The 26,857-nt window shown below is 41.3% G+C and overlaps 2 protein-coding genes across 3 annotated transcripts in view; one reads left to right on the top strand and one right to left on the bottom strand.

The window, feature by feature from the left end:
- Positions 1-9,083: 9,083 nt before the first annotated feature.
- Positions 9,084-26,821, bottom strand: PRSS55 (serine protease 55). Of its 2 annotated transcripts, none has more exons than XM_040469692.1 (5): positions 26,671-26,821; positions 22,112-22,304; positions 20,561-20,811; positions 19,019-19,161; positions 9,084-9,433 (listed from the first exon to the last, which is right to left on the bottom strand). In XM_040469692.1, the coding sequence occupies exons 1-5, from the start codon at positions 26,747-26,749 to the stop codon at positions 9,131-9,133; spliced, it is 969 nt and encodes a 322-aa protein (XP_040325626.1). In that variant the 5' UTR covers positions 26,750-26,821; the 3' UTR covers positions 9,084-9,130. The 2 variants fall into 2 exon arrangements, with proteins under 2 accessions (XP_040325626.1, XP_040325631.1); XM_040469697.1 differs by having other exon boundaries at positions 26,576-26,689.
- PRSS51 (serine protease 51) overlaps positions 24,648-26,857 on the top strand; it is a 32,267-nt gene continuing 30,057 nt past the window's right edge. The window contains exon 1 of the mRNA XM_040469578.1: positions 24,648-24,754. The gene's annotated coding sequence lies outside the window, so the exon portion shown is untranslated. The remainder of the gene's footprint in view (positions 24,755-26,857) is intronic.

Below are 26,857 nucleotides of genomic sequence, written 5' to 3'. Positions count from 1 at the left end.
CAATAAAATTCATATGGAACCAGAAAAAACAAAACAACAACCAGAAAATAGTCAGAGCAATCTTGAACAAGAACACAGCTACAGGCATCACATTCCTGACTTGTAACTATATTACAAGGTTATAATAATCAAAAGAGTATGGCACTTCCATAAAAACAGACACAGAGCCCAAAGGAACTGAACAGAGAGCCAGAAACAAAACCATGCATAGACGGTGAACAAATTTTAGACAAAGGTGACAAAAATATATAATGGGGGAAAGGACAGTCTTTTCAATAAATGGTGTTGGGATTACTGGATATCTATATAAAAAGAATAAAATTAGACCCTGAGAGCATACATAAAAATCAACTCAAAATGGATTAAAGATTTAATCATAAGACTGATATTGTAAAACTTCTAGAAGGACACCTAAGGGAAAAGCAAAATTAAGCAAGTGGGACTACATCAAACTAAATGTTTCTGCAAAGCAAAGGAAACAATCAACAAAATGAAAAGGCAACCTAAGAATGGAAGAGAATATTTCCAAACCGTATATGCAATAAGAGGTTAATGTCCAAAATATATAAGGAACTCATACAACTCAATAGCAAGAAACCAAGTAACCCAGTTTAAAAATGGGCGGAACTGAGTAGACATCTTTCTAAGGAAGACATACAATTGGCCAACAGATATATGATAAGATGCTTAACTAGTCTTCTAGTCATCAGGGAAATACAAATCAAATACAATGAAATATCACCTCAGACCTGTTGGAGGGCTATTCTCAAAATGTCTAAAGAGAACAAGTGTTGGCAAGAATGTTGAGAAAAGGAAACCCTGTGCACTGTTGGTAGGAATGTAAACTGGTACAATAACTTTGGAAAATAGTATGGAGGCTCCTCAAAAAATTAAAAATGACCCAGCATCCACTTCTGGGTATATATATACAAAGGAAATAAAATAACTATTTCAAAGAGATATCTTCATTCCCACGTTCATTGCAACACCTTTCACAATAGCCAAGATATGGAAACAACCTAAGTGTCAATTGACAGATAAATGAATTAAAAAATGTGGTATACAGTGGAATATCATTCATCATTTAAAAGGAAAGATATCTATTTGCAACAATATGGATGAACTTGGAGGACATTATGCTAAGTGAAATAAGCCAGACAGGCAAATATCACATGATCTCACTTACATATGAAATCTAAAATCAATATTTTTTAAGTCAAACTCTTAGAAACAGAGAGTAGAATGGTGGTTACCAGAAGCTGGGGTACAGGAGAAAGGAGAGGTATTGATTAAAGAATACAAATTTTCAGTCTCAAGATGAATAAGTTCTGGAGACCTAAATTAAAGCATGGTAACTATGGTTAATAACTATATATTTTACCCTTGAAATTTGCTTAGAGTGAATCTCAAGTATTCTCACCACACACACCAAGGGGTAACTATGGGAAATGATGGCTATGTTCATTAGATTTTGGTGATAATTTCACAATGTGCACAAATATCAAAATATCACATTGTCCACCTTAAATATATACAATTTTATCAAAAACAAATAAAAATATTTTTAAAATAATGCGCAAGAGTAAGGCTGGTCCCCTTTGTATCAATCAAAACTCTTCTAGTTGTAAGACACAGAAATCAAACTTTAACAAAAAGAATTTCACAGGTTCATAATAAAAAGAAGTCCGTGCTCTCTTTTAGCATCTTTCAGTGCCAGGATGAAGTGTGCAGCACACACACACACACACACACACACACACACACACACGCATTGATAAAGGTATGTCATAGGAGCACAGAAACTAACAGAGTTCCCAGTGATTACAGCTGGATAATTTGAGCAACAAAATAAAAAAAAAAAAGTTTTGGATTAAACCCAAAGTAAAGAGTGAGTCCATATTCGTATATGTAAATGGATAAATAAAATAGTATACAGGGTACAAAAGGCAAGTTTCCTGTGTAGATGAATTCCAAAAAAATACACTCTACATTATAGGAGGTGGAGTATAACTCCATATTCCTTAAGAGTGGGCTATGTATTGCAACTGCTTTCAAAGAGTACAGTATGGGGCGCCTGGGGGGTGCAGTCGGTTAAGCGTCCGACTTCAAGCAGGTCACGATCTCGCGGTCCGTGAGTTCGAGCCCCGCGTCAGGCTCTGGGCTGATGGCTCAGAGCCTGGAGCCTGTTTCTGATTCTGTGTCTCCCTCTCTCTCTGCCCCTCTCCCGTCCCGTCCATGCTCTGTCTCTCTCTGTCCCAAAAATAAATAAACGTTTGAAAATAAAAATTAAAAAAAAAAAGAGTACAGTATGGAAAGGAGAGGATAAAGAGCAACTTTATAGTAAAAAGACCTGACAAACATTGCCTCAGCCAGGTAATCAAAGCCAAGATCAAGAGTCAAAAAATCGTGTTGATAGTATGCCCTCTTGTTATGATATGATAAAAATACACTTAACCTCTGTGATCTTCCTCCCGAAAATCCATAGCTCCAGTATAATCATGAGAAAAAGATAATACAAATTCCAATAGAATGACATTCAACAATGTACTTGACCAGCATGGCCAAGGTGCACAATATTACTAAGAGAGCTCATACTTTTAAAACAAAATATTCACATAGCACTGCATCAGAGGTTCCCAAACTTCCCCACTTCATGGGCCCCTGGTGTCTTAGTAATTTTTTTCACAGCACTCCTAGGCCAAAAGAAATACCTAATGACTGCACTTATTAAGTAGTTGGGTCCAAATAACTTAATAGTAGTAGCCTGCTCATTGTCCCACAGATGTCTCTGCTTCCACTTGTTTCCCTACAAGTTTGTAGTAGTGCCCTGGGGCACCTCAGTACAGTTTAGGAATTACAGTCTAAGGTTTCAAAATTCTGATGGGACATACATGACAATCATGTAGCACAACTAATCACAAGTCAGTTGACTGGATAATGTTTAAACTTATAGTCTCTGTATCAGGAGGAAGCATTGCATTGGTTGGTTAAATGTTAAATGGCAACATTGCTTCCACCTCATTTTCTTAGCAGCTCCCTTTACTATACTGAAGATAGTCCTCACTGTATTCCTTAGGGTTCTCTAGAGAAACAGAAACAAAAGGAAATGCATACATATATAAAGGAGAGAGAGAGAAAGATTAGTTATAAGGAATGGCTCCTCTGACTTGGAGACTGGCAAGTCCAAATCTGCAGTGGGGTTGGCATGTTCAAGATCCAGGAGAGCTGATGCTACAGGTGAAGTCCAAAGGCAGTCTGCTGGTGAATCTCCTTTTGATCAGGGAGGTCAGTCTTTTTTTCTTTTCTTTTTTTTTTTTTTTCCTATTCAGACTCACCCACATCATGGAGGGAAATCCACTTACTCAAAGTTCACTAATTTAAATGTTAGTTTTATCCAAAATATCCTCAAAATTGGCACATAAAATTAATCAACAGAAGTCCACCCTTTATCACTCACATATATCTCAAGTCAAACCTAGTCTCCAAATAAAGGCAACAAGTTCATACTTCCATCTAACGTGGTACAACTATTCTACATACAATAGAAAATACACTAAGTCTTTCTCCAGAAGAGGATGTAATGTCTCTGTGATGTTTAGTTTTCTCTTCATATCATGTAATTAAGTGCTCTTTCATATAAAGTTCCGTATAAAGTTAACTATATTTAAATACTATGATATATAAGAGACTGTTGAGAACTGAGAACGAACTAAGGGTTGATGGGGGGTGGGAGGGAGGAGAGGGTGGGTGATGGGTATTGAGGAGGGCACCTTTTGGGATGAGCACTGGGTGTTGTATGGAAACCAATTTGACAATAAATTTCATATATAAATAAAAAAAAGAAAAAAAAATACTATGATATAAAGTAAATACATCTTGTGTTACATAATAAGAAGAGAAGAAGGAAGAAAACAAAGATATTTGTTTGATATATACATACACATTCATAACAAAATAAAGGAAAAATATTCATACAATTACAGTTTTTATTTCTGTGACAGGTCACATGGTTATATCTGGTATTTATAACTACCTTCTTCCACTATCCATTCTGTAGTTCCTTTGTCAGCTGGCCATGGTTCTTTACCTGGTGGTAAATCTTCATTCCTGAAAGGTTCGGGCCATCAGCAATCTTGTCTAGATTGGGTTGTTTTGGTTTTCCATTAACCTTAATTTCATGGATTGCTGGGGTTCCAGACATACTCATCCTGACCTCCATTATGGAGTAGTAGTCCAATTTCCCCTTGGTAATCTGGATTAATTACCCTAGCCAGCACAGTAACACCCATATTTGTCTGTTGATTCAGAGGCATCCATTTTGAGGAGCCCAAAATGGCCAGATGTCAGTCTTAACTTTCAGTTCAATGAAATCATTGTTATGTCTCATGGTGGAAATATTCCTCCAGTTATAACTACAACCTCTAGGTATAAGTTGTGGGTATAGGAAGCAAAAATTTTATTAGCAGGTGAGTTATGCCCCTTTTATTTCTAGCCCCATCCATGATGGAAGTAGTCCAATGTAATCAACCTGAGAGAAGTAGCTGGCTGATCACCCTGGTGCCATATTGGGAATATTATTGGTCTCTGTCGTTGGCATGTTGAGCACTCAGCAGTGACCATAGCCAGGTTGGCCTTGGTGACTGGGAGTCCATGTTGCTAACCCCATGCATAATCTCTATCCCTGCCAACACAGCCACTTTGTTCATGAAGTCATTGGTAGATGATAAGGGTGGCTGAGGAAAGAAGCTGACTGGTATTCCCAGAAAAGGTCATCCTATCCACTGGATTATTAAAATCCTCCTCTGCCAAGGTCTCCTTTTGGTGAGCATTGACATAGAACATAAATATCCTCACTTTTTCACTTATTCAGAAAGGTCTACCCACATGTCTCTTTTCCAGACTTCTTTGTCACCAATTTTCTCAATCATGTTCCTTCCAAGTCCCTGACTCTCCAGCAAACCATTGCCCACAGCCATGAATCAGTATATAATTGCACATGTGGCCATTTATCCTTCTAAGAAAAATGAAGAACCAGGTGCACTGCTCAAAGTTCTGGGAGAATTTCTCTTCATCACTCTCCTTCAAAAAGGAGATATATCCCAAAAAGGAGCTATAATGCTACAGCTGTCTACTTTCAGATAGTACCTGCATACCATGCAGAACCACCTGTAAGGCAAATCTGAGTTTCCCCTTCTTTGGTCAACTGATCATGGAGAACTCCTCATGAGGCCATAGGTACAGACTGGGAGAGAGAAGGTAGTGTGGCTGGGTTGGAGTGAACCATGGGCATTGGGGCACTTCTCGATGTAACTTGTGTCTTCAAGGGCTACTTGAGTCCAATCTCATATATACTAATGTCCACTGGATTATGGAGTGCTACCGTATGTACATGCCCAATTTTATGGCTTGGTGTGACAGATTATACACAGTTCATGACAGGCAACTCAGGTCATATGTTAACTTGGTGATCCATGGTTAAATGTTCAGTATCTACAAGTCTCAGTATCAGGCCAAAACCTGCTTCTCAAAAGGAAAGTAGTTATCTACAAAGGATGACAGTACTTTGCTCCAAAACCCTAAATACCTGTGCTATAATTTACCTTTAAGGGCCTGCCACAGTCTTTCAACAGTGTCCCTATCTGCCACTGATATTTCAAGCACCATTTGACTTGCTGGATCATATGGCCCAAGTGTAAGAGCAGTTTTATGGCAGGCTAGATCTGTTGCAGAGCCTTATCCTGTTTTGGGCTTCATTCAGCAGCTTTTTAGGTCAGTTGGTAAATAGGCCAGATTCCTCATTCCACCCAAATGAGTAATATGTTGCCTCCAAAACCCAATGAGGCCCACTAGGTTAAACCTCTTTCTTGGTTGTAAGAGGGGACAGATGCAGCAATTTATGCTTTACCTTATAAAGGATATCTCACCATGTCCCACCCACTGAATCTCTAGAAATTTCACCAAGGTAGGAGGCACTTTAAATGGGTTAGATTTTTTTTTCTCACCCTCTAGCATGTAAAAGTCTTACCAGTAAGTCTAGAATAATTGTTACTTCTTGCTCACTGGATCCAATTATCACAATGTCATCAATGTAATGGACTAGTGTGATATCATGTGGAAGAGAAAAGGATCTTATGATCCAATATCCCTATGAATTAAATTATGACATAGGCCTAAAGAGTTTATATGCCCTTGAGGCAGGGCAGTGAAGGTGTAATTCTGGCCTTGCCAGTAGAGAGCAAACGGCTTCTGGTGGACCTTATGGATAAGGATGGAGAAAAAGGCATTTTTCAGATCAATAGCTGCATAGCAGATACTAAGCAATGTGTTAATTTGATCAAGCAATTAAAGCACATCTGGTAGGGTCACTGCAATGGAGTCACCACCTTGTTAAGCTTACAATAATCCTCTGTCATTCTCAAAGATCTATCAGTGTTCTGTTCAGGCCAGATAGAAAAGATGAATGAGGATATGGTGGGAATCACCACCCCTGCATCCTTTAAGTCTTTGATGGGGCACTAATATCTTCAGTCCCTCTGGAATACTGGAATGCAGTATTGCTTTTGGTTTACTATTTTCCTAAGTAGAGGCAGTGCTAGTGGCTTCTTCGTCTTTTCCATCATAATATCTCTTACTCCACAGATCAGGGAACAATGTGAGATTCTGCCAGCTTCTCAGTATGTCTATTCCAAATGTGCATTCCAGAACTGGGGAAACAACCACAGGGTGAATTCTGGGACCTATTGGGCCTCCTGTGAAATGAACCTGAGCTAAAACCCCATTGGTCATATGACCTCCATAAGCCCCTACTCTGACTGGAGGGCTACAGTGACGTTTGGGCCTCCTGGAGTCAGTGTCAGTTCAGAGCCAGTGTCTAGTAGTCCCCCAAAGGGCTGATTATTTTCTCTTCCCCAGTGTACAGTTATCCTGGTAAAAAAGCTGTCTATCCCTTTGGGAAAGGCTGAGAAAATTAACAGTATAAATATTTGGTAATATACTAGGATCCTTCATCAAGGATACCCAGCTTCCCTTTAATTTAAGAAGTTCTGGGTCTGTAACTTGTTAAAGTCTGAGAATTGATTAAGGAGACACAACTGTCTGTTTTTATGATTCAAGTTAGACCTTTGTTCACTTGACCTAGAACTTCTCTGCTTATACAGAACAAGTAAGAATTTAGTAGGCTTCCTATCTATTTCACTTCTAGGTACACCATGATCAACTAGCTAACACTGCGGGTCTGTGCATGTCGGCCTATTCTGATCACTGTGTTGACTCTGCTGTCTATTATGGTACCCATGCTCTCCTTTGCCTTGGGTAGTTGAGTGCCACCATTAGGTATCTGCCACCCCAGGTCCCAATTAATCTCATTATGGTTAGGTTTCCCAGTTGAGTGACTAAAGTTCCCCCTGTACTTTAAGGACACTCATTTTTACCCCTTTCTTTTAAAATTTATTTATTTTGAGAGAGAGAGCGAGAGCGAGCGAGCAGGGAATGTGCAGAGAGAGAGGGAGAATCCCAGGCAGGATTTGCCCCGTCAGCACAGAGCCTGAGGCAGGGCTCAAACTCACAAACAGTGAGATCATGACCTGAGCTGAAATCAAGAGTCAGACACAGCCAACTGAGCCACCTGGGCACCCCATTTTTATCCCTTTCTTGAGCAACCTTAAATTTCTTAGGACCCTCTTTTTAAAAATCATATTTGTATTTTCTACCTTGGAACTGCTCTCTTGCATGACAGAAGGGTCTACTATCTTTCCCCCTTGCTTTCAGCTTGCTACCAATTTTCACTTCCAATTTATTCTTGAGTCAAATTAATGATGCTCATCTCACACTAGTCCTTCATTTGCTCTCCTTTCCATGTTTGGAAAAACTTCACTTCTCCCTCAAGCTGTATCAGTCTCTCTGAGGACACCTCTAGATCCTGCCAGCCTGTGAAGATGCCCCTTCTGGCCAGGTCCTTTCTAGCACTCAGTTGGGAGGGGCAGGTGTGGGACTTTTAACTATTTGCCAAGAAGCTTCTTGAGGATGGGGTCCTGCCTTATGCTAAATCTTCCAACATCTGACACTATGAGCTGTCAATCTAAGACTGAATTACTGAGTGTTGCTATGTGCCTCTTTCCTCTGGCTTTGGTCTCCATTGGATTCCCTGGGCCACATTAAAGATACAGTGGCAATTTAGGAAATTCAAAGCTTTAAATGGAAGGCTGGACCTTTTCCATGATCTACAGCATGGCTGATACTTCTTTAGAAATAGATTATGAGACAAAACACCCCCTAGTTCTATTTTCCCCCACTCTAACCCTGTTCTTCCAGTGGTCCCGAAGCAGCAATTTCTGGCCATATAATTTCTTTACAAGCTCCTGGGAGCCTGGGATTTGGTTGCCTTGGAGGCCAGCCAGCCAGAATGTCTACCATCAAAGGACATGTTCAGTACACAGTCCCCTTTTCCTGTTAATATCACCCTTATTTCTGTGTGGAGTGCCACCTGCACCCACTATCAGTGAACATAGTTCTGAATGGCTGGCCCTTTGCTGGCTCCTGGAATGGACTTGTGACTTGAGCCTCTCATCTTGGAGAGTGCCACTGTTGGCCACAGTAACTGGAACAGTGATGGACCATAGGCTTATAAGTCACAAGAATTAGACCATAGACTTTTGCTGGAAGTATGATAAACAGTCTCTCTCTTTCTACTGGGGATGTTAAGTTAGTAGGATGCAAACTGGACATACTGGTTGTCATTATGGCCACCACTTGGAAGCTCTTCCTGATGGCTATAAATAAATAAATAGTCCCTGTCAACATCTGTTGAGCCCCTAGTTTCAGCCATGCCTGAAGCCAAACACCACTCTAGGTATTTTTCTCTTATGTACATCTGTAAATAATGGTTTTTGCCCTTAGATGGTTTGAGATAGATAACTCACCTGCAATGGAAAGAATCCTGACTAATGGGGGGACCCAAAGCCCACTCCCCAAACCAGTGATCCAGCCTGTCTTTCTGGTCCTACTTTCTAATATCACTCTCAATTCCTGGCCCTTAGATCTAATCTCATAGCCAGTCCCTCTGCTGGTAGCACACTTTCACACACTTTCCTTGTAAGGAATAGCATCTGCTTTATTATCAGTAGAAAATGACCTAGAATAGCATATAGGACAGAAGGGAAATCAGGAGCCAGAATCTGGGGCTGCCTGTCTCTGGAAATTCTGCAGCGTGGGACCTCAGTCGTTTCCTATTGGGAGGAGATTGAATTTCCTCAGCATTAAAGGGCCTTCCCTCTATCTCGGTCACATTCTTGATCCAGAGGTTGTAATTTTCTAACAAGGTGTATATTCCTGGAGTGTTCTTCTGTCCACAGCTCCTGCCCCAGCTGATGATGCCTACCTGGTACCAGTTCTTGTCAGATTTTGTGGTGCACACCAGAGGCCCCCCACTGTCACCCTGTGGACAGAGAACACAGTTGTTGTTTTTTTTTTTTTTTAATTTTTTTTTCAACGTTTATTTATTTTTGGGACAGAGAGAGACAGAGCATGAACGGGGGAGGAGCAGAGAGAGAGGGAGACACAGAATCGGAAACAGGCTCCAGGCTCTGAGCCATCAGCCCAGAGCCCGACGCGGGGCTCGAACCCACGGACCACGAGATCATGACCTGGCTGAAGTCGGACGCTTAACCGACTGCGCCACCCAGGCGCCCCGTAACACAGTTTAATAATGAGTACAATTCTTGACTGTTCATTTGATACAGAGCATAGCTTGTGAATTGAGTGAATGCACTGGTCTCCCCTGCTCCTGGATGCCAAAGGAAATCTTGCCATTGTTGACCAATGCCCACCCCTTTCCTGGGTCCAAGGGAGCAGCATGCAGCTGTCAAGCTGGCTCTGGGAGTTGCAGGTGTAAATTATAGACAGTGGAGAGGATAACACTGAAGAGGGAGGAGGACAGAGAATTGATGAGAAAAATAATTGCATCCACAATGCAGTGAGAGGGGATGGAAGACCGAGAGAATGCTACACAGATGAAGAAGAGTGAGGCCTTATCAAATCAGAAGCTCCACGAAGGGCTATAAAAGGAAGGAATGAAAATAGGATACAAGAAATATTATTAGAGTTGTGGAAATGAATTGAGTCTTCTTTGATGTACTTCCAGAGCCATGAAGGAGAATGATGTTCCTTTTTAATTCTCTGGTGTGGGTGTCTTCAGGGCACAAGTGAACTAAGCTTTTCTGAATGTGTGACCCCTCTGGTGTGGAATCCCATGGGTCCATGACTCACATGATTATATATACAGAAAATATATACCAGGTCCCTAACATGTACCACACATATATATGGCTTCCTTTTATCCATTTTGATACTTGGAAAATGAGTCTTAAGTGGGAATGAAGGCTTGATCAGGGGTACAGAGTAGCCCAACCAGAGTTGGAACGAGAACTTCCTGATCCCAAAGCACACTTTCTTTCCACCTTGCTACTTGCCTTTCATGGAAGTTGCTGAGTGGCTACAATCATTCAGGAGGCTTTTCTTCAGTGGAGACATAGCTTCCTTTACCAATGTCATAAACAGGTGACTAGAATGAATGGAATCTTATAACAAGCTCTAACAGGTGGAGGTGGAAGATTAATGTTTCCCAGACATAATAAGTGAGGCACAGAGCTATCCCCTTGACTTTTGTTTCTCATCTACCCCACTACTCACATGAGGTAGGTATTTTGATGCCCATTTTATAATTCAAAAATTGGTCAGAATTTATCAAAAAGTGATCAATTTTTAACAAATCTTCACTGTGGAAAACTAATTGTCAGGCCTTCAGAATACAAGACCTTATGCTCTATGGAAGAGAGAAAAATGTAAACCAATGGGATAAACTGTGTTTGATTGGACAGAAGTATGAACACAATATAAAAGCAGTACAAAGTGGGGAAGAAATTGATTCTGTTTATGGGAAGGTCTGTCAGGATAGACTTCAAAGCACTTAGTTTGAGGATGAATAGGAATTTGACAAGAAGACTGTGTGTGGCAATGACTGGAGGGAAGTCAGACAGGAAGTAGAGGGACTAGTTAAGAGGACATGAAAATGATGAAGATCTGAACCATGGATGACTTTGGGGGTATAAATGATGAGGACTAGTTCCAAGGTCATAGGGTGTGGATAACAGAGATAAAGTGTAGAGGAAGATAATGAATAAATGTGTTCAAATGGAGTTTGGGTTGACTGAAGAACACATCCCCAAGCAGAGGGATATACAGAGAATTAACAAAGAGGTCAAGGTTCAAGGATACCCAGTAAATGTGGGTCAAAACCAAAACTGTCCTTTCTAGTACAAAACACTACCTCTAACACTTGTTTGGTTTTTGTGGGTGTGTGTTTTTCTTTGTGCTAGTTTTGTTTCAGTCATTGGGCAAGAACCAGATCAACAGGACTTCCACTCAAATAACTCCTTCCATAAATTTTGTTTTTATAACTTTCTTCATTTATGAAGGGATGAATTTATAAAAAATGTGACTAATATGTTGCCTTGGTTGTTATTTTCTTACACAACAGAGAGAACAGTCCTTGGGCAAGCAACTCTTTTAAGCCTCAGTTTCCACATTGTTCAAATGGAGATAATACCAACCACTTCCCGTGATTGTTAGCAGATGAAAATTTAAGAATCTATAGATAACTTGGCACAGGGTGAATGCTATGTAGTAAGTGCCTTGAAGTGTATTAATATTGTTATTTTACCCTTATGTATTACAAACATTGCTTGTAGATTTAGGAAATAGAGATTCTCTTCACAGACTCCTGGGACCAAGAGGGACATCTATAAATACATGTCCTTTTATGCATAAACTTAATTTCTTTCTTTCTATTGGAAAGAAAAAGCAAAGATTGCTGCTGCATCACTGTCATCTTATTAACAATAGTTAAGTGACTAAGGGGGACTTTCTTCCAAGGACTAAGGACTAAGGACTAAGGACTAAGTCTGATAGCTAGGGACCTGTCTGGTAAGAAACATACTGACCACAGGAGCCTCTGAAGTTCACCACAGTGAGATAATTACACCATGTGATCACTCCTGTCTGTTTTGGGGTAGAACCAGATGACCTGACTTCCAGCATGGCCACATTACCACCTGGACTTCAGGCAAATCACTTAAATTCTAAATCCCTGTTTTCTCATCTGTTAAACAGAGATAGTGAGCACTGCCCAGCCCATGGTACAGGGTAATGGAAAAAATGAAATTATTGAAAATGTGTAAAAGAGCTAGGACGTTATTACACTGTTTTGGATCCATTCAGATAGTGAAGGGAATGATTGATGATTGAAATAAGCATGTTTTGTCATCTGTGAAACAGAGTCTTGATTAAATATTTCTATATATTCCTTTCCAGCTCTGAAAAGTCTGTGATTCTAAAAGTCAAAGATTCTGTGGAGTGAAATAAGACTTCTGTGAAAGTGTCATGGGTGATGAGCTCAAGATAACACAGGACAGTGAAACTACTCTGTATGATACTATAATGATGGATATGTGTCATCATACTTTTCTCCTAACTTAGAGGATGGACAGCACCATAAATGAACCTTAAAATACGAACTTTGGGTGATAATGACATGTCAGGGTAGGTCCATCAGTTGTAACAAATGTACCCTGGTACTGGTGGGGATGTGGGTAGTACAAGAGGTTAAGCATATTGTGGGGACAGGGGGTAAATGGGAAATCCCTATACCTCCCTCTCAATTTGGCCGTGAACCTAAAACTGCTCTAAAAAAATAAAGTAGTTAAAAACAAAAAAGCAGCTTAGGTCTAAATCCAAGTCAGTTTGTGGGGCGCCTGGGTGGCGCAGTCGGTTAAGCGTCCGACTTCAGCCAGGTCACGATCTCGCGGTCCGTGAGTTCGAGCCCTGCGTCGGGCTCTGGGCTGATGGCTCAGAGCCTGGAGCCTGTTTCCGATTCTGTGTCTCCCTCTCTCTCTGCTCCTCCCCCGTTCATGCTCTGTCTCTCTCTGTCCCAAAAATAAATAAACGTTGAAAAAAAATTAAAAAAAAAATCCAAGTCAGTTTGGCAATCCCATGACCAGACTTCCCAACAGCCCAGCTGATTGCCAGCTCTTTATCTCCTCTCCACCTGCAGACTCTTAGCCTCCTTGAGGACCTCTCTCAGACGTCCCCTCCACTAGTGCTACCTTACTGATACATAGTCCCTGGCTTCCTTGGAAAGTTCATCTATTTGACAAACATTTGTTGAGCATTTTTCACGTGCCAAGCACTGCACTAGGCACTGAGAATTTACACATGAATAAGACAACGTTTCTGCTGGAGCCAAGACATATAAGAAAACAGTGCATTTCTTTCTGTTATTTTTTAAGTTTAACTATTTTAGAGAGAGTGTGAATGGGGCAGAGGGAGAGAGAAAGACTGAGAATCTTAACCAGGCTCCACACTCAATGTGGAGCCTGATGTGGGGCTTGATCCCACAACCCAGGGATCATGACCTGAGCCGAAATCAAGAGTGATATGCTCAACCAACTGACCCACCAAGGCACCCCTAAAAATTATTTTTTGACTAAACTCTTTATTTTTCATAGTATAATCTTTGTAAGGGTATTACAAATAGGAAAAGTGTTGGGAAGAATAAAGAAAAAATTCAGTTGTTTTTAATTATAACATTTAATTAAAATTTTTTTAATGTTTATTTATTTTGAGAGAGAGAGACAGAGCCTGAGTGAGGGAGGAGCAGAGAGAGAGGGAGACACAAAATCCTAAGCAGGCTCCAGGCTCCGAGCTGTCAGCACAGAGGCCGATCCTGGGCTCAAACTCATGAACCATGAGATCATGACCTGAGCCAAAGTCAGAAGCTTAACCTACTGAGCCACCCAGGCACCCCTGTAACATTTGATTTTAATTTGTATTTTAAGTATAGCATGATCTATTGCTATTATTTTGAACAGATTTAAATATTTTCATTATAAAATTATCATTTCCCTGAGTTATGTGATGGCATGGTTTTTTAGAAATTTGCTAAATTTAAAAGTATGATTTTCCTTTTAAAGGCAATTATTTTTAAACCATAGGGGGATGGTCTGCCTGGTTTATCTATTTAAGTGATGATAATATTGTAGACTTTCAGAAAAATTTCCTTGACGCATCACTGTCAGCTTATTGTTAGCAATAGAAAGCTATCTGAACAGAGAACAAGGCTTCTCACTTCACAATTTTAAAAACAAGGCCTAAAATGATAACAGCACACTCATTTATAACACTCTTTGGTAATAGATACTTAATTTTAGAAGCTTTCACTAAAGTATATGTTCATAGGAGAGGTATTAAAGCAAAAATTCTAGACTCTAGATGGTAGATCCAGCCATTGAAGCAAAGGGTACCAAAAATGTCCTCAAAAATGACACCTGATTATTTTAAATTTTGTCATAGTTGGCTTTGGCCATTTGAATGTGGGATAATGTTGAATCAAAGAGATTGAAATAGGAGGTGGGAGTGCCCATGGGTCCTGATTCTTATATTCTTGGGTGAGCAGTGGGAGGGACTCCTGGGGTAAAAGCAAGTCTTTCATGCCTGGCCCACACCTCCCTTGGTGATCTTGCTCTGTCCACTTCCCCAGACTTACCTTTTATGACTTTTGGCTTCTGAAATATTGGAAATTCCCTGAGCATATGAGTTGTTTCAAGCCTTTGTGATTTTTCCCACATTCTCTCCAAATGCTCTACCTTTCCAATCCTATCTATTAAATGTTATTTCCCCTTTTCTATTGATATTGGAGTCCTTTTCCTCCTGCTTCACTATGAAATGGTTGCTGTCTGAGTCTGTGGCCTGGCTATGTTTCAAAATCTGTCTGTAACTGCTATTACTGGGAAGCTTTGTCTTCTCTTCATTATTTAATTTTGATATAGTTGTAGAATTATGTGCAGTTGTAAGAAATAATACAAAGAGATCCCATGTTTCCTCCAAAAATAGCATCTTTACATGTTTCCTCCAATAATAACATCTTGCAAAAGTATAGTACATTAGCACAACCAGGATTTTGACATTGACACAGGGATCCCTCATGTTGCCCTTTTTGTGCTACATCCACTTCCCTCCAACCTGCAACCCTTTCTTAATCCGTGGCAACCACGAACCCGTTCTCAATTTCTATAATTTTGTCATTTCTACAATGTTATGTAAATGGAATCATTCAGTGTGGGACCTCTAGGGATTGGCTTGTTTCACACAGTATAAGTCTCGAGAGATCCATCCACATTGTTACATGTACCGATAGTTTCTTTTTGTCATAACTGACTGGTATTACATGGTATTGGTGTATCACAGTTTAACCGTCCACATCTTTAAAGACATTTGTTTTCCATTTTTGGCTATTATGAATGTTATAAACACTCCTGTACAGATTTTTATGCAAATATATGACTTCATTTCTCTGAACTAAGTGCCTAAGAGTGGCATTTGCTGTGTTGTGTGGCAGGAGTGCATCCGGTTTTTTTTTTAAAAGAAATTGCCAAACTGTTTTCCAGAGTGGTTGGACTATTTTAAATTCCCACCATCACTGTATGAGTGATCCAGTTCCTCTGCATTTTTGTCAGCATTTGAGGGTGTCACTGTTTTTTATCTTGGAATTCTGAGAGGTATGTAGTGATATCTCATTGTAGTTTTAATTTGCATTTGCTTAGTGGCTAATGATATTAAACTTCTTTTCATGTTCTTATTTGCCACCTATATATCCTGTTTAGTGAAATGTCTGTTCGTGTCTTTTGCCCATTTTCTAATTGGATTTTTTTTCCCCTACTGTTTGCGAGTTTGAGAGTTCTCTATAAATCCTAGGTAATTCCTTTGTTGTGTATTATCTCCCAATCTGTAGTTTTGTTTCCATCCTCTTGTAAGAGCAATCCAGCCAGTCATAAGGGTTGACTAGCTTCAAGTTAACATACTCCTTACTTGCTGACCTAAGTCCCTTGATGTGTAGCAGAAATAATTTACTTTCTTTGAGATTTGCAGACCATGGATCTTGAGGAGTTAAAGGACTAGAACTTTCCCAGGCCACAGAGGCCAGCAATTCTGTTTGAAGTCTACTTGGCTTTCTGATTAGCTAATAGGTTTTTTAGCATTTTTTGTTTTGTTGTTGTTGTTGTTGTTGTTGTTGTTGTTGTTTTAGGCCCTACAAATGATTGTTTTTTGTTTTTTGTTTTTTAGGTCACACAAATGATTTTACTAACCTCCCTTTGTGCATCTGTAGACCTGGTCCTCTTTTGCAGAAAGAATGGAGTACTCCTGTACATCACAAAAAAAGAAACAGACCCCCTTGCACAACCTCCAAGCACTGAGATAACATCTATAGCTGGCATCATTGAGTCTGCACATAATCAAGAAACGTTGCCAGCCACTGCACTCCCTTTGCTGATTAACTACCCTCAAACCCTTTAAAAATCCCTGGGCCAGGTAGAAACCTTAGACTTGGCTTTTGGTCAAGAGTCCACCTTCCCCCTGGGTTGCTGCATAAAGCTCAAATTTCTTCCCAGTCAAAAAATCGTCTCTTGAGTTATGGCCTTTCAAGTGACAGGGCAGCTGAACTTGGATTTGGTAAAACTCTTAATAGGGTCTTTCACAGAGAAAAAAATATTTAATTTTGATGAGGTCCAGTTTATCAGTTTTTCCTTTTATGAATTGTTTTTGAAGTCACTCTATGTCTTAAAGATTTCCTGTGTTATATTTCTAAAAATTTTTATACTTTTACTATAAAACTATAGTTTTAGTGCATAATACACTTTGAGTTACATTTTAATTGAACTTATTCTAGGAATTAATGGTTCTCAATTTTAAAAAGATTTTTTACTCAGACTTTTGGCTTTATTTTTCTTTATTTCTTTATTTTCCTTATCCCAGTTTTATCAATAGATTAAATCCAACTCTGTTCTAGTGATGACAGATCCTGTCTTGAGTATTAGGTTATAACACTCTGGTTCTCATTTAAATATTCAGTTTTAACAGGGCTCTTTGAGATTGGGAGCAGGGGAAAGGAAATAGCAACTCTTTGCCATTGGATTGGAGTGGAAGCCCAGCAGACCAGCGATCACAGCCAGGGGAGGAGCTCGAGTGTCCAGTTATACCTGGGTTGCACACCTGGGTGTAGTGGAAGCTAAGTTCCTCAGGTGGCCTCCACTGACATCAAGAGAGGAAGAGGGTGGTTTGTTACTACTAGATGATAGTTAAAGCTAAGCTCCACTTAGCTTCCTCTGTAACCACCGTGGAGGGCAGGGGAAGGGAGGAAGTCGAGGTTGTCCACTTGACCTTGGTTGATGGGGTAGAGGGGCTATCCATTTTTTTCCTGTTTTTTTTTGTTGTTGTTGTTGGGATATAATGTTTAATATTTATTGTCAAAAATGTTTCTGCCTTGCTAGGTTGTTTGTCTCCTGGTCCAAAGAGAGGGAAGTCTTTCTTGTTTTGTGAGTTTCATCTGTGATCATTGGTATTCTGGGTTGCAGGTTTGTCTAGCATCCAGTGTGGGATATATAAGAGGCAAAAAGAAAACCCAAGGAAGACACTGTTGTGTCATTCCTTAAGCACTGGGATATCTACTCAGTCCATCTCTACCTTTCAGTCTTTATTTTTGTTTTACAATATAATGTCCAGTACTTTTAGCTGTACTAAGTGGGAGAGATTGGGGTAAATGTGTCTACTCCATCTTGTCTGGAACCACAAGTTCCAATTCTTTTTTTGTTTTGTTTGTTTTAAAATGTTTTAAATCATCCAGAATGTGAAGAAAACACAAGGTTAATGTGACATGGATTTTGTCTCTCCTTTTGGTCCTCACAGTATTCACCACATGGGAGACTCCTAAACTCAGCATCATTGGGGCACCTGAGTGGTTCAGTCAGTTAAGCATCTGACTCCTGATTTCAGCTCCAGTCATGATCTCATTCGTGAGTTTGAGCCCTGTATCGGGCTCTGTGCTGACAGTGTGGAGCCTACTTGGGATTTTGTCTCCCTCTCTGTCTGCCCCTCCCCCATTTGCTCTCTCTATCTCTCTCAAAGTAAATAAATAATCATTTAAAAAATAAAAAATAAACTCGGCATCATTCCTGCTGGAGGCCATTCTTTTTACCTCAGAGCCCCTTCTCCATTCTCTTCTCCCTTGATTTCTTCAACCCTATCCCAGCAACTCCCTCCTAAGGCCCTATCTCAGAGCCTACCAGGGTTAAACAATAATAGATAATTCTGTAGATAAATACTCTCCCCTTCCATGAGACAGCTTTTCATTATTCCATAGAATACTTAACATCTGCATTCATAGTTTTACACCAGTGACCAGATCCATTGCCTAGCAAATTAGTAGGAGTAAGTGGGCTCATCAAGGTGATAATGAAGAAAGCATCTCCCAAGACAAAGAGAGCATCCTTAAGCTTTAAAGACAAAACCCATCATTCATCCTTAGAGCTATAAAAAACTAATTTCTGAGTTTTTTCTCTATTTTTTCTAGCATCAATAAAAAATATTTTTCTTTTTACATTCTTGTGTTCATTTTATTAAAGCTAAGTCATCAGCTTTTAGTTCAGTGACACCCACATGTATCATCCTAAATATTATACGTTTACTCAACTTCCTTCCCAGGAGATTATGGGTTCCTTTAGGTGAGAAACTATATCTCATTTATGGATAGATTCCCCAGGATTTAATGTGCACAACAGTAGTTGCTAAATTAATGAAAATACAATAGTTCCTTATATGAATCTCAAATTCTGTTTTTTAAGAAGTCCAAGAAATGGAAAAATCTTGGAGTCCTACTTATGTAGTATATCTGTAGAAGAGCAGAAATATTTATGCATTTATGCATTATGAATCATGGGCATGCACTAATATTCCAAAGACCTGGCAAAAAGTACTCCACAGTCCATGCCCGCATTGCCCTGGCTGAGCCCTGATTCCTACACATTGTCCAGACTCTTATTGTCTATTCTCAGTGAGGAAAGGATACCCCTGCATTGGCAGTCCTGAGATGACAGGACCCTATAGGATGAGGGTGGGGTTACCTCCTAATTACCTGGCAAGCATCAAAGCTCTCATTCTCATATCCAGCACACAACATATTCTTGGTAAGTCTCGGAAATGCCTTTGAACATTTCTTCCAATCCATGATGATCATTGGCACTTTCATCAGATCAGTTTTCATAGAGTTTTTGTCATCTAGCCCACAGAGAAGGCACATTAGAAAAGTCATTAGACAGCATCCCAGTGCTGATAATGCAACTAGATCACCCTGTGCCTCCCCGTGTCCCACCAGCCACTTGTCCACCTTCCACCACATCCTCCATTCTCCACTTCTTTCCAGTAATCCCATGCAGTTCACTCACTCTGCCACCCCAGGCTTTTCTAAACAATTCTCCATCTACTTGAATTATTCCTCTTATTCAACATCATATTCCTGCTTCTAAGCAGGCTTCCTGCTTGACTCCAACCAGCCTTACAGACTTGACTTCTTGGAACTGGCTATTGATCATTTCTTAGCATAATCCTGCCTCTTCAGCATGTGTACCTATTGCTACTTTTTTAATATGTGAGTATGGCACTTCCCCAACACAGGGCTGCTGAAAGTGGGTTTGCACTCCCAGTGAAAACGCTTTCAAGTCCTCCAGATGAGGGGTAGGTTGGTTAAGATCCTTCGTAGGGGATTTGCCAAGGCCCTCTTTGGACTGCCAGCTTTCAGGAATTTGTCTGGACTTCTATCTCATTAACCCAGAACACACAGATTTCCAAATTATTCTCCTTATTGACTAGTTTTAATCTTAAAGGTACTCATCTGCAACCTCTTCACTTCTAACTCTCCAGTAGTGCCCAGAGCCCAGAAACAGTGCTACTCTAATTGTTCTATAGTTACCAAACTCCTGAAATACTTACCATCTTCCAGACCCCAGCTGGTTGCAAAGCTCCTTATGGACCTAGAGTCTTGTTCAGGCCTGAGACTATGCTGTACTGTTCCCATACCTTCCCTTACCTATTTTCTTTGGGGATAATCCAATGAGGCTTTCATAATCCCTTTCTACCCTGGTACAGTTTCTCCTATTTTGGCCAGGTAACAATGTAACAAGTAACAACAGATTCATTTCTAAGAATATTTGGGCAACACTCCAGGACCATCAAAAGTCTGGGCCAGGGCAGGCATCTTAAATGCCCGTAGGAACCAGGTAAAAAACATCAATGTGTGAATCAAGGGAGATGTGAGTGAATAAAAAGTGTAGGGGCCCCTGGCAAACTGGAGAGTTTAAATTCAGTTAAACAAACAAACAAGGCTGCTCTGTGCTGGCTGAATATGACCACACCCAAGGTTTGGCTTGGACCTAACATCTCAGCTTGGGGCTTTGAGGAGATGCTTCCTTGGCACTAGGAAGAGCTGATATTTGGCATCTATGAACCTCAGGTATGCAGGGATTTGCTCCAATCCAAGTCCTTTTCTCCTCCCTCCTTCCTTGGCCCTCTCTCCTTTCATGCTCCTGCCCATATCTTTTGATTTACTGTCCCATCCTCAGATGCCAACGATATGGCTTTTCCCCCAGAAACTCTCAAGAAATGCTGAGCAGTCACGTACCAGTGTTGGTCTGACCCCATCCTGCCACCCAGCATTTGTGCCACATGGAGGGGCTGAGCTTCCTGGGCAGGCAGATGGGCTCTTTCAAACCGCTGAAAGTGATGGGCAAAGCCAACAGCAGCAAGGCGATGTCATTGTCCATGTTGACTCTTTGAAAGTCCTTGTGAAGAATTATGCTGGTAACCCTCTTTATTTCCAAGGATGGGCTTCTTAAGTCATTTGTTCCCAACACAACACTCAAGTCCATTGGACTGGTGGCACAGAACCAGACAGGGGGAGGTGGGAGGAGAAGAGAAGTCACAAGGTACAAAGATTTTGCTATGCCCAAACAACCTAATCCCATACGGCTCTAGGGGCCACTAGGACTTGTCCTCTTGGGGTTGTTGTTCAGAAGATGTGAGAATTTGAAAAAGGTAGAGGGAAGTGAAACAGCAAGGGTGGCAGACCACAGCCACATTGCTGCTCCAGCACAGTCCTAGAGATGTGAATGAGATACTCCTGCCTAATGCTACAAAGTTCTTAGCTCTGGAGACTCCAAAGATACAGAAAAGACCACTTGGCATAGATCAAACATGCTTCAGATAAGTAAGGAGTTATTGCATTGATTTGTCTACCAGCAACTTAACAGACCCAGCACGGAATTTAATCTAGACCTACCATTGATTAAGCAGAAAGAATATTCAATAATAATTTAGGACTTCCCTCCAAGCAGAATGGCCAGAAACTTCCCAATAGCCAACCCTTAAGTATATTATGGAAGCATATGCAACAAGTTTCCTTGGTTATGCCATGGTGAAACTTTCCCCTGTTTTTTATTAACTTTTAAAAGTCAATCTTCCTGTGTATCTTCAAACTTTCTTGGGGTAGTGTAGCAGATATAGCAGAAAGCATAAGCTCTGGAACCAGAATTCAAATCCTATTTCTGTTTATGTGTATCTTCGGTGAGTCACTTAGCCTTATTGGATTTGTTTCCCTCTCTGTAAAATAGTGTTGTTCATTCTACCTGCCTCAGAGGGCTGTTGTAAGATTGAATGAGTTAAAATGGGGTTATTCATCTACCTTCTTCAGGGTTGGTGTCTGAATGAATAAGTTAATGCAGGTAGTTTCTTAGCAAGTAACTGAATCATGATTACACTAGATTTACAGCCAGTCTCCTGGAGTGCAGAGAAAACTCCACAAGGCGCAAGTAAATAGGGTGTCAGCCCAGGATCTCAGACTTCCAGAATTAGGAGGATTTCTTCCTAGGAGGACTTAAATGTCCTAGAAGAGGTGAATGGACCAAGCCTTTTGATTCCACCAAACCACAAATTTTCCTGAAAAGGACAGTGTGTGACCTCAGGGAAACCATAGGTATTAGTCCTAGGTGACCATGAGGAGGGCACAGCAGATGCCAGCCTCAGGTTCACTGTCTTATCTTCCATGGGTGGTAGTCACTCCTGTCTGATTCAGGACTGACCAGGTCTAGGATTTCCTTCAGAAATTGAGTCTTGTTGAGTGTGGGTGTGTCCTGGGGGTGAACATTCTCAGAAGCAATGGGCTCTTGATACTCACGATAGCTCTTCATAAAATAAGCAGTGAGCAGCAGTGACAATCCACCACTCGTTGATGATTGCGCCACCACAGAAATGTTCGTTTCTTGCCTGAATACTCACCTGCCATGGGAACTCACCCACCTCAGCCTCCATCCCCCCTATGATTCTGGAATACTGAGTTCCTTCCTCAAAAATGGGTCTTTTACCACATTCTGGTAGAATGAAAGAGACAAAAAGGGAAAAGATGCAACATTTGGTCAGTTTCCATAGAGGCTTATAAGTAGCTATCACTAATCCCATTCTAGAGATGAGGAAACTGAGGTTGGCCCTGTGAAGCATCTCTAGAAAGACGAGTAAGCCAACAGATGGTTTATTTTGTTAAACAGAGTCTGGAACTTGGGTCAGAAGTGTTGGCTCTGTCCCCTCTCACAGCATTGTAATCTCAGGCAAGTCAACTCACTGAGCTTATTTCTGCTCTGGTCCAAGAGAAATCAGAGTAAAATACTTGGCCCAGAGCCATCCCTGAAGTGGTAGGCAGAATAATGCCCTCCACGCCACCGTTGATGTCCATGTCTTAATGGACCACACCCTGGAACTTGTGACTACGTTACCTTCCAGGGCAAAGGGGATTTGGGAGATGGAATTAAAGTTGCTAATCTGCTGACCTTAAAATAGGGTGGTTATTTATGGATAATGGTAGGGGGCCCAATGCAGTTACAAGGGTCCTTAACATGGTGGAAGGAAGCAAGAGAGAGATGTGACTGTGGAAGAAAAGCATGCAGAGATGCAACGTTGTTGGCTTTGAAGATGGAGGGTCCACAAGCCAAGGAATATGATGACCTCTAGAAGCTGAAGCAGGCAAAAATCTCCCCTAAAGCCTCAGATTAGTAACAAAGTCCTGGTGACAGCTTGGTTTTCACCTGGTGAGAACTGTGCTGGAGTTCTATCCTATAGAACCGTAAGATGAAACATGCATGTTGTTTAAACCACTAGGTTTCGTGCTCGCTTTGGCAGCACATATACTAAACCACTAGGTTTGTGGTGGTTTGTTTCAGCAGCCACAGGAAACATGCATGCAGGAAACTAGAAAGATGGCCCAGAAAGGGCTGGGACCTACCGCAAGCCCTGAGCTGTGGTAGGTTAGAACATTTGTGTTCCAGGCAAAGCAGCTCCATGCCCCAGTAAGCTGAGAGCAAAGGCTGTGACTGCTTGTGCAGAGAAGAGAATTCACCTCTGGAGAGAATATGTGTCCAGCTCCTTGCCCCAGGAGGAGGGGATACTCCATTTATATTTGTTGACTTAAAGTTCCACCTTGTGTTCTGGAACAAGGAATGAGTTTGACTCTAAGGAGCCTAAAATCTCCTCTTGTCTCTTTCTCGATGCCACTTTTCCAAATTTTCACTCAATGAACATTTTGAGGATTTTGGAATATAGGTTGGAGTGACCTGTAGTGGTCAGTTTTGTTTTGTTTTGTTTTGTTTTGTTTTGCTTTGCTTTAAAAAAAAAAGCTAGAGTGAAAATTTAGCAATATGTATCAAGAACCTTCAGCTGTCAGGAATCTATTAAGGCTCTTTGCAGAACTTTGTTTTTTAATTTTTTTTTACATTTATTTATTTTTTAGAGACAGAGAGAGACAGAGTGTGAGTAGGGGAGGGGCAGAGAGAAGGAGACAAGAATCCAAAGCAGTCCCCAGGCTCTGAGCAAGCTGTCAGCACAGAGCCCAGTGCAGGACTCAAACCCACAAACTGTTAGATTATGACCCGAGCCGAAGTCAGACACTCAACCGACTGAGCCACCTAGGCACCCCTCTTTGCGGAACTTTTGAATCTGTACTTCCTCTTTTATTTGCTAAACACACATAGAGTGCTTACCATATGTCACACACAGTTACACTCTACAAAGACCAGTTTATTTAATTTTCATAACAATGCTATGAGGTAGATACTATTATTACCATCCTCATTTTATGGTTGAAACAGCTGAGGGACAGAGTTTTTAAGTAATTTGCCCAATGTGACACAGCTAATCATGGCCATACCAAGTTTTGAACCTAGAGAGTCTGGCTTCAGGCTTGGTTCTTTTAGCACTAAGTGCCATTCTTTGGAGTATTCTTCTCTCCTATGGTTGCATGGCTCACTTTGTTTAGGCCTTTGTTCAAGAATCACTTCTTTGGTGGGGCGCCTGGGTGGCGCAGTCGGTTAAGCGTCCGACTTCAAGCAGGTCACGATCTCGCGGTCCGTGAGTTCGAGCCCCGACTCGGGCTCTGGGCTGATGGCTCAGAGCCTGGAGCCTGTTTCCGATTCTGTGTCTTCCTCTCTCTCTGCCCCTCCCCTGTTCATGCTCTGTCTTTCTCTGTCCCCAAAAAAAATTTTTTTTAAAAAAAAGAATCACTTCTTTGGAAAGGTCTTCCCAGCCCCTCCTGTCCTGGCCCTTCTTTATCTCCTACCCTGCATTATGTTTCTTCATTGCTTTATCGTTGTGTTAAGTCAGACATTATTCATCCCTCTTTGCCTGACTATGACATCAGAACATAAGAAGCATCTGGGGAACAAGACATGGAGGCCTTGTTGCTAGTGGAACCACAGCCGGCAGGCAGGAGACACTCAGCAATGGTGAATGATCCTCTAACTCAGTGGCTGCACTGCTAGGAACTTAACCTAAGGTAAGAATCTGGAATGCAGTATAAAGATATTCACTACAGTGATCTCTATAATGGCAAGAGATTGAAGACATCCTCAAGGTCATGACTAAGTAGGGAATATCCTTTCAGCCATGAAAATTATGCTTATGAAGAGCTTTAAATGATGTGAGTCATGAGACAATGTTACAGGGGAAAGTCAGGATAAAAAAATCATATACAAACTTATGGTTTCAATCATGTGAACAAGCTGGCCTTATGCATGTAGGAAGAAATGTGTCACAGTACTAAGAATGACTATGAACTTCAGGTTTGATTGAATGATGGATGACTGCTATGGGTACCAATTGTGTGACATCTCTGAGAAGCAGAATATGGCATTTACTAAGAGGTAGACCCTGGGCTCCCACAGCCCAAGATCCAAATGGTGACTCTGTTGTTTACTGATTGAATGATTTGGAGGAAACTTAAAAACCTTGCTTATACTCCCTTTCTTCATTCCTAAAGTGGACCTACCCTATAAAACAGATACACAGGGGTCCCTGGTGGCTCAGTCGGTTAAGCATCTGACTCAGTTTCAGCTCAGGCAATGACTTCACAGTTTGTGAGTTTGAGCCCCATGTGGGGCTTTGTGCTTACAGTGTGGAGTCTTGGTATTCTTTCTCTCTCTCCCTCTTTCTGCCCCTCCCTTGCTTGTACTGTTTCTGTCTCTCTCAAAATAAATAAACTAAAAAAAAAAAAAACAAACCCAGATGCACAGATTAAATGAGATAATGGGTGTTAAAGTGCCCAACACAGTGCTTGGCATAGAGTACTCAAGCCACATTAGCTGTCAGAATTTCTCCTATCTTCTTGTACCAAAGTCTCCACAAGGCTGGCAGCTGGGCTCCATTCTCCATCTTTGTCCTGAGAACAACCAATATCACCAGTGTAGAATCGTGTGGACTTGTAGATTAATACTAGAGCACAAAACCCCTAAGCTGTGATGGAGGCAGTGCTGAAATGGGTGAGAATCAGCTGCAACTGAACATACTGGCAGAGGGGTGCATTCTGCTGATTCTCTCCCAACACCATGCACCATCCCCCAATCATATTTCAGTCAACCCCAGGCTAGAACGAGGGAGGCCAGGTGAATAGGCTGTGTTCATTTCATGGGGTAGTGTGCAGAGAGGGAAATGTAAGCCTTGGAGTCAGATGGGCGCAAATCCCAGCTCTTTCACTTCCCCACTGTGTGACTTGGGACAAATCTTCAACCTTTGTAAGGCTCAGAGTTCCTAGCACATGCATGGGGATGAGAGTGGAGACCCCACTGTGGGGGTGTGTAAATTAAACATGGAGAATTACGTGACCCATAAAGGCAGCTAAGTAACCCTTCCTTCCAACCTCAGCCACCCTTGGAGAGAAAACCCATGAGGGAGCTGCCTACTGATAACAGAAGACCCTGGCCTCCTGACTGCCTGCCCGCCTGCACACATGTGAGTGTGCCTAGCTATGCTTCTGCTCTGCATCTGCAGTTCATGGGAGCTCTGTCATACTCCCAACCCCCACGTTCTTCTTCCTCTGATTTAGAGGTCTGATGTTCAGCTCATTCTGGGCATTTGCTTCTAGGTAGTCCGTTACTCATTCAGGGATAAATTCTAGGATTTCAAAACTGAAACTTAAGGTCAGACAGGTTGAACTTTGGGCTGAGGAAGAGAAGAGAAGAAAGGGAAGTATTTTCAGGAAGGGTTTGTGGGAAAACCTGAAGGAACTGCTGTTGTGCTCTTTTGGGCCAACCTCTTAGTGGTCAATTAGCTAATCAATGAACTCGCTAACCAGATCTCTACCTCAGCCCTTAATGCTCACCATTGACTGGATGAAAGTGATGTGAGCAGGGCCATTGTCATGCCCAGCCCCACCTGGGAGAGCTACTCTGACCACTGGGAGAGGGGTCCACATACCGAGATGTACGCCCTTGGCTTGGGACATGAGCAGCAGAATTGATAACAGAAGCATGGCCCTTGACTTTGATGTTGGCATAGGAGGTGATGGAGGCCAGGGCTGAGAGAAATGATGCTGACAGATCCTCCCTTCTTATAGCCAGTCCCTGGCTGGTGATGTCACAATGGGCTGTGAGTTTGAGAACTC

Source organism: Herpailurus yagouaroundi, unplaced genomic scaffold (assembly GCF_014898765.1).
Source record: "Herpailurus yagouaroundi ecotype Mexico unplaced genomic scaffold, PumYag 28, whole genome shotgun sequence".
Classification (NCBI taxonomy): domain Eukaryota; kingdom Metazoa; phylum Chordata; class Mammalia; order Carnivora; family Felidae; genus Herpailurus; species Herpailurus yagouaroundi.
Note: the sequence above shows the minus strand (reverse complement) of the source record. Positions and strands in the feature narration are given on the sequence as shown.

Excerpts from the sequence above, each read along its gene's own strand:
- PRSS55 (XM_040469692.1), bottom strand. The coding sequence starts at position 26,749 with ATGCCAACATCAAAGTCAAGGGCCATGCTTCTGTTATCAATTCTGCTG. Across the intron at positions 22,305-26,670 it reads AGCCAAGGGCGTACATCTCG|AATGTGGTAAAAGACCCATT; the intron begins GTATGTGGACCC and ends TCATTCTACCAG. Across the intron at positions 19,162-20,560 it reads ATGGGGTCAGACCAACACTG|ATGACAAAAACTCTATGAAA; the intron begins GTACGTGACTGC and ends TCTGTGGGCTAG.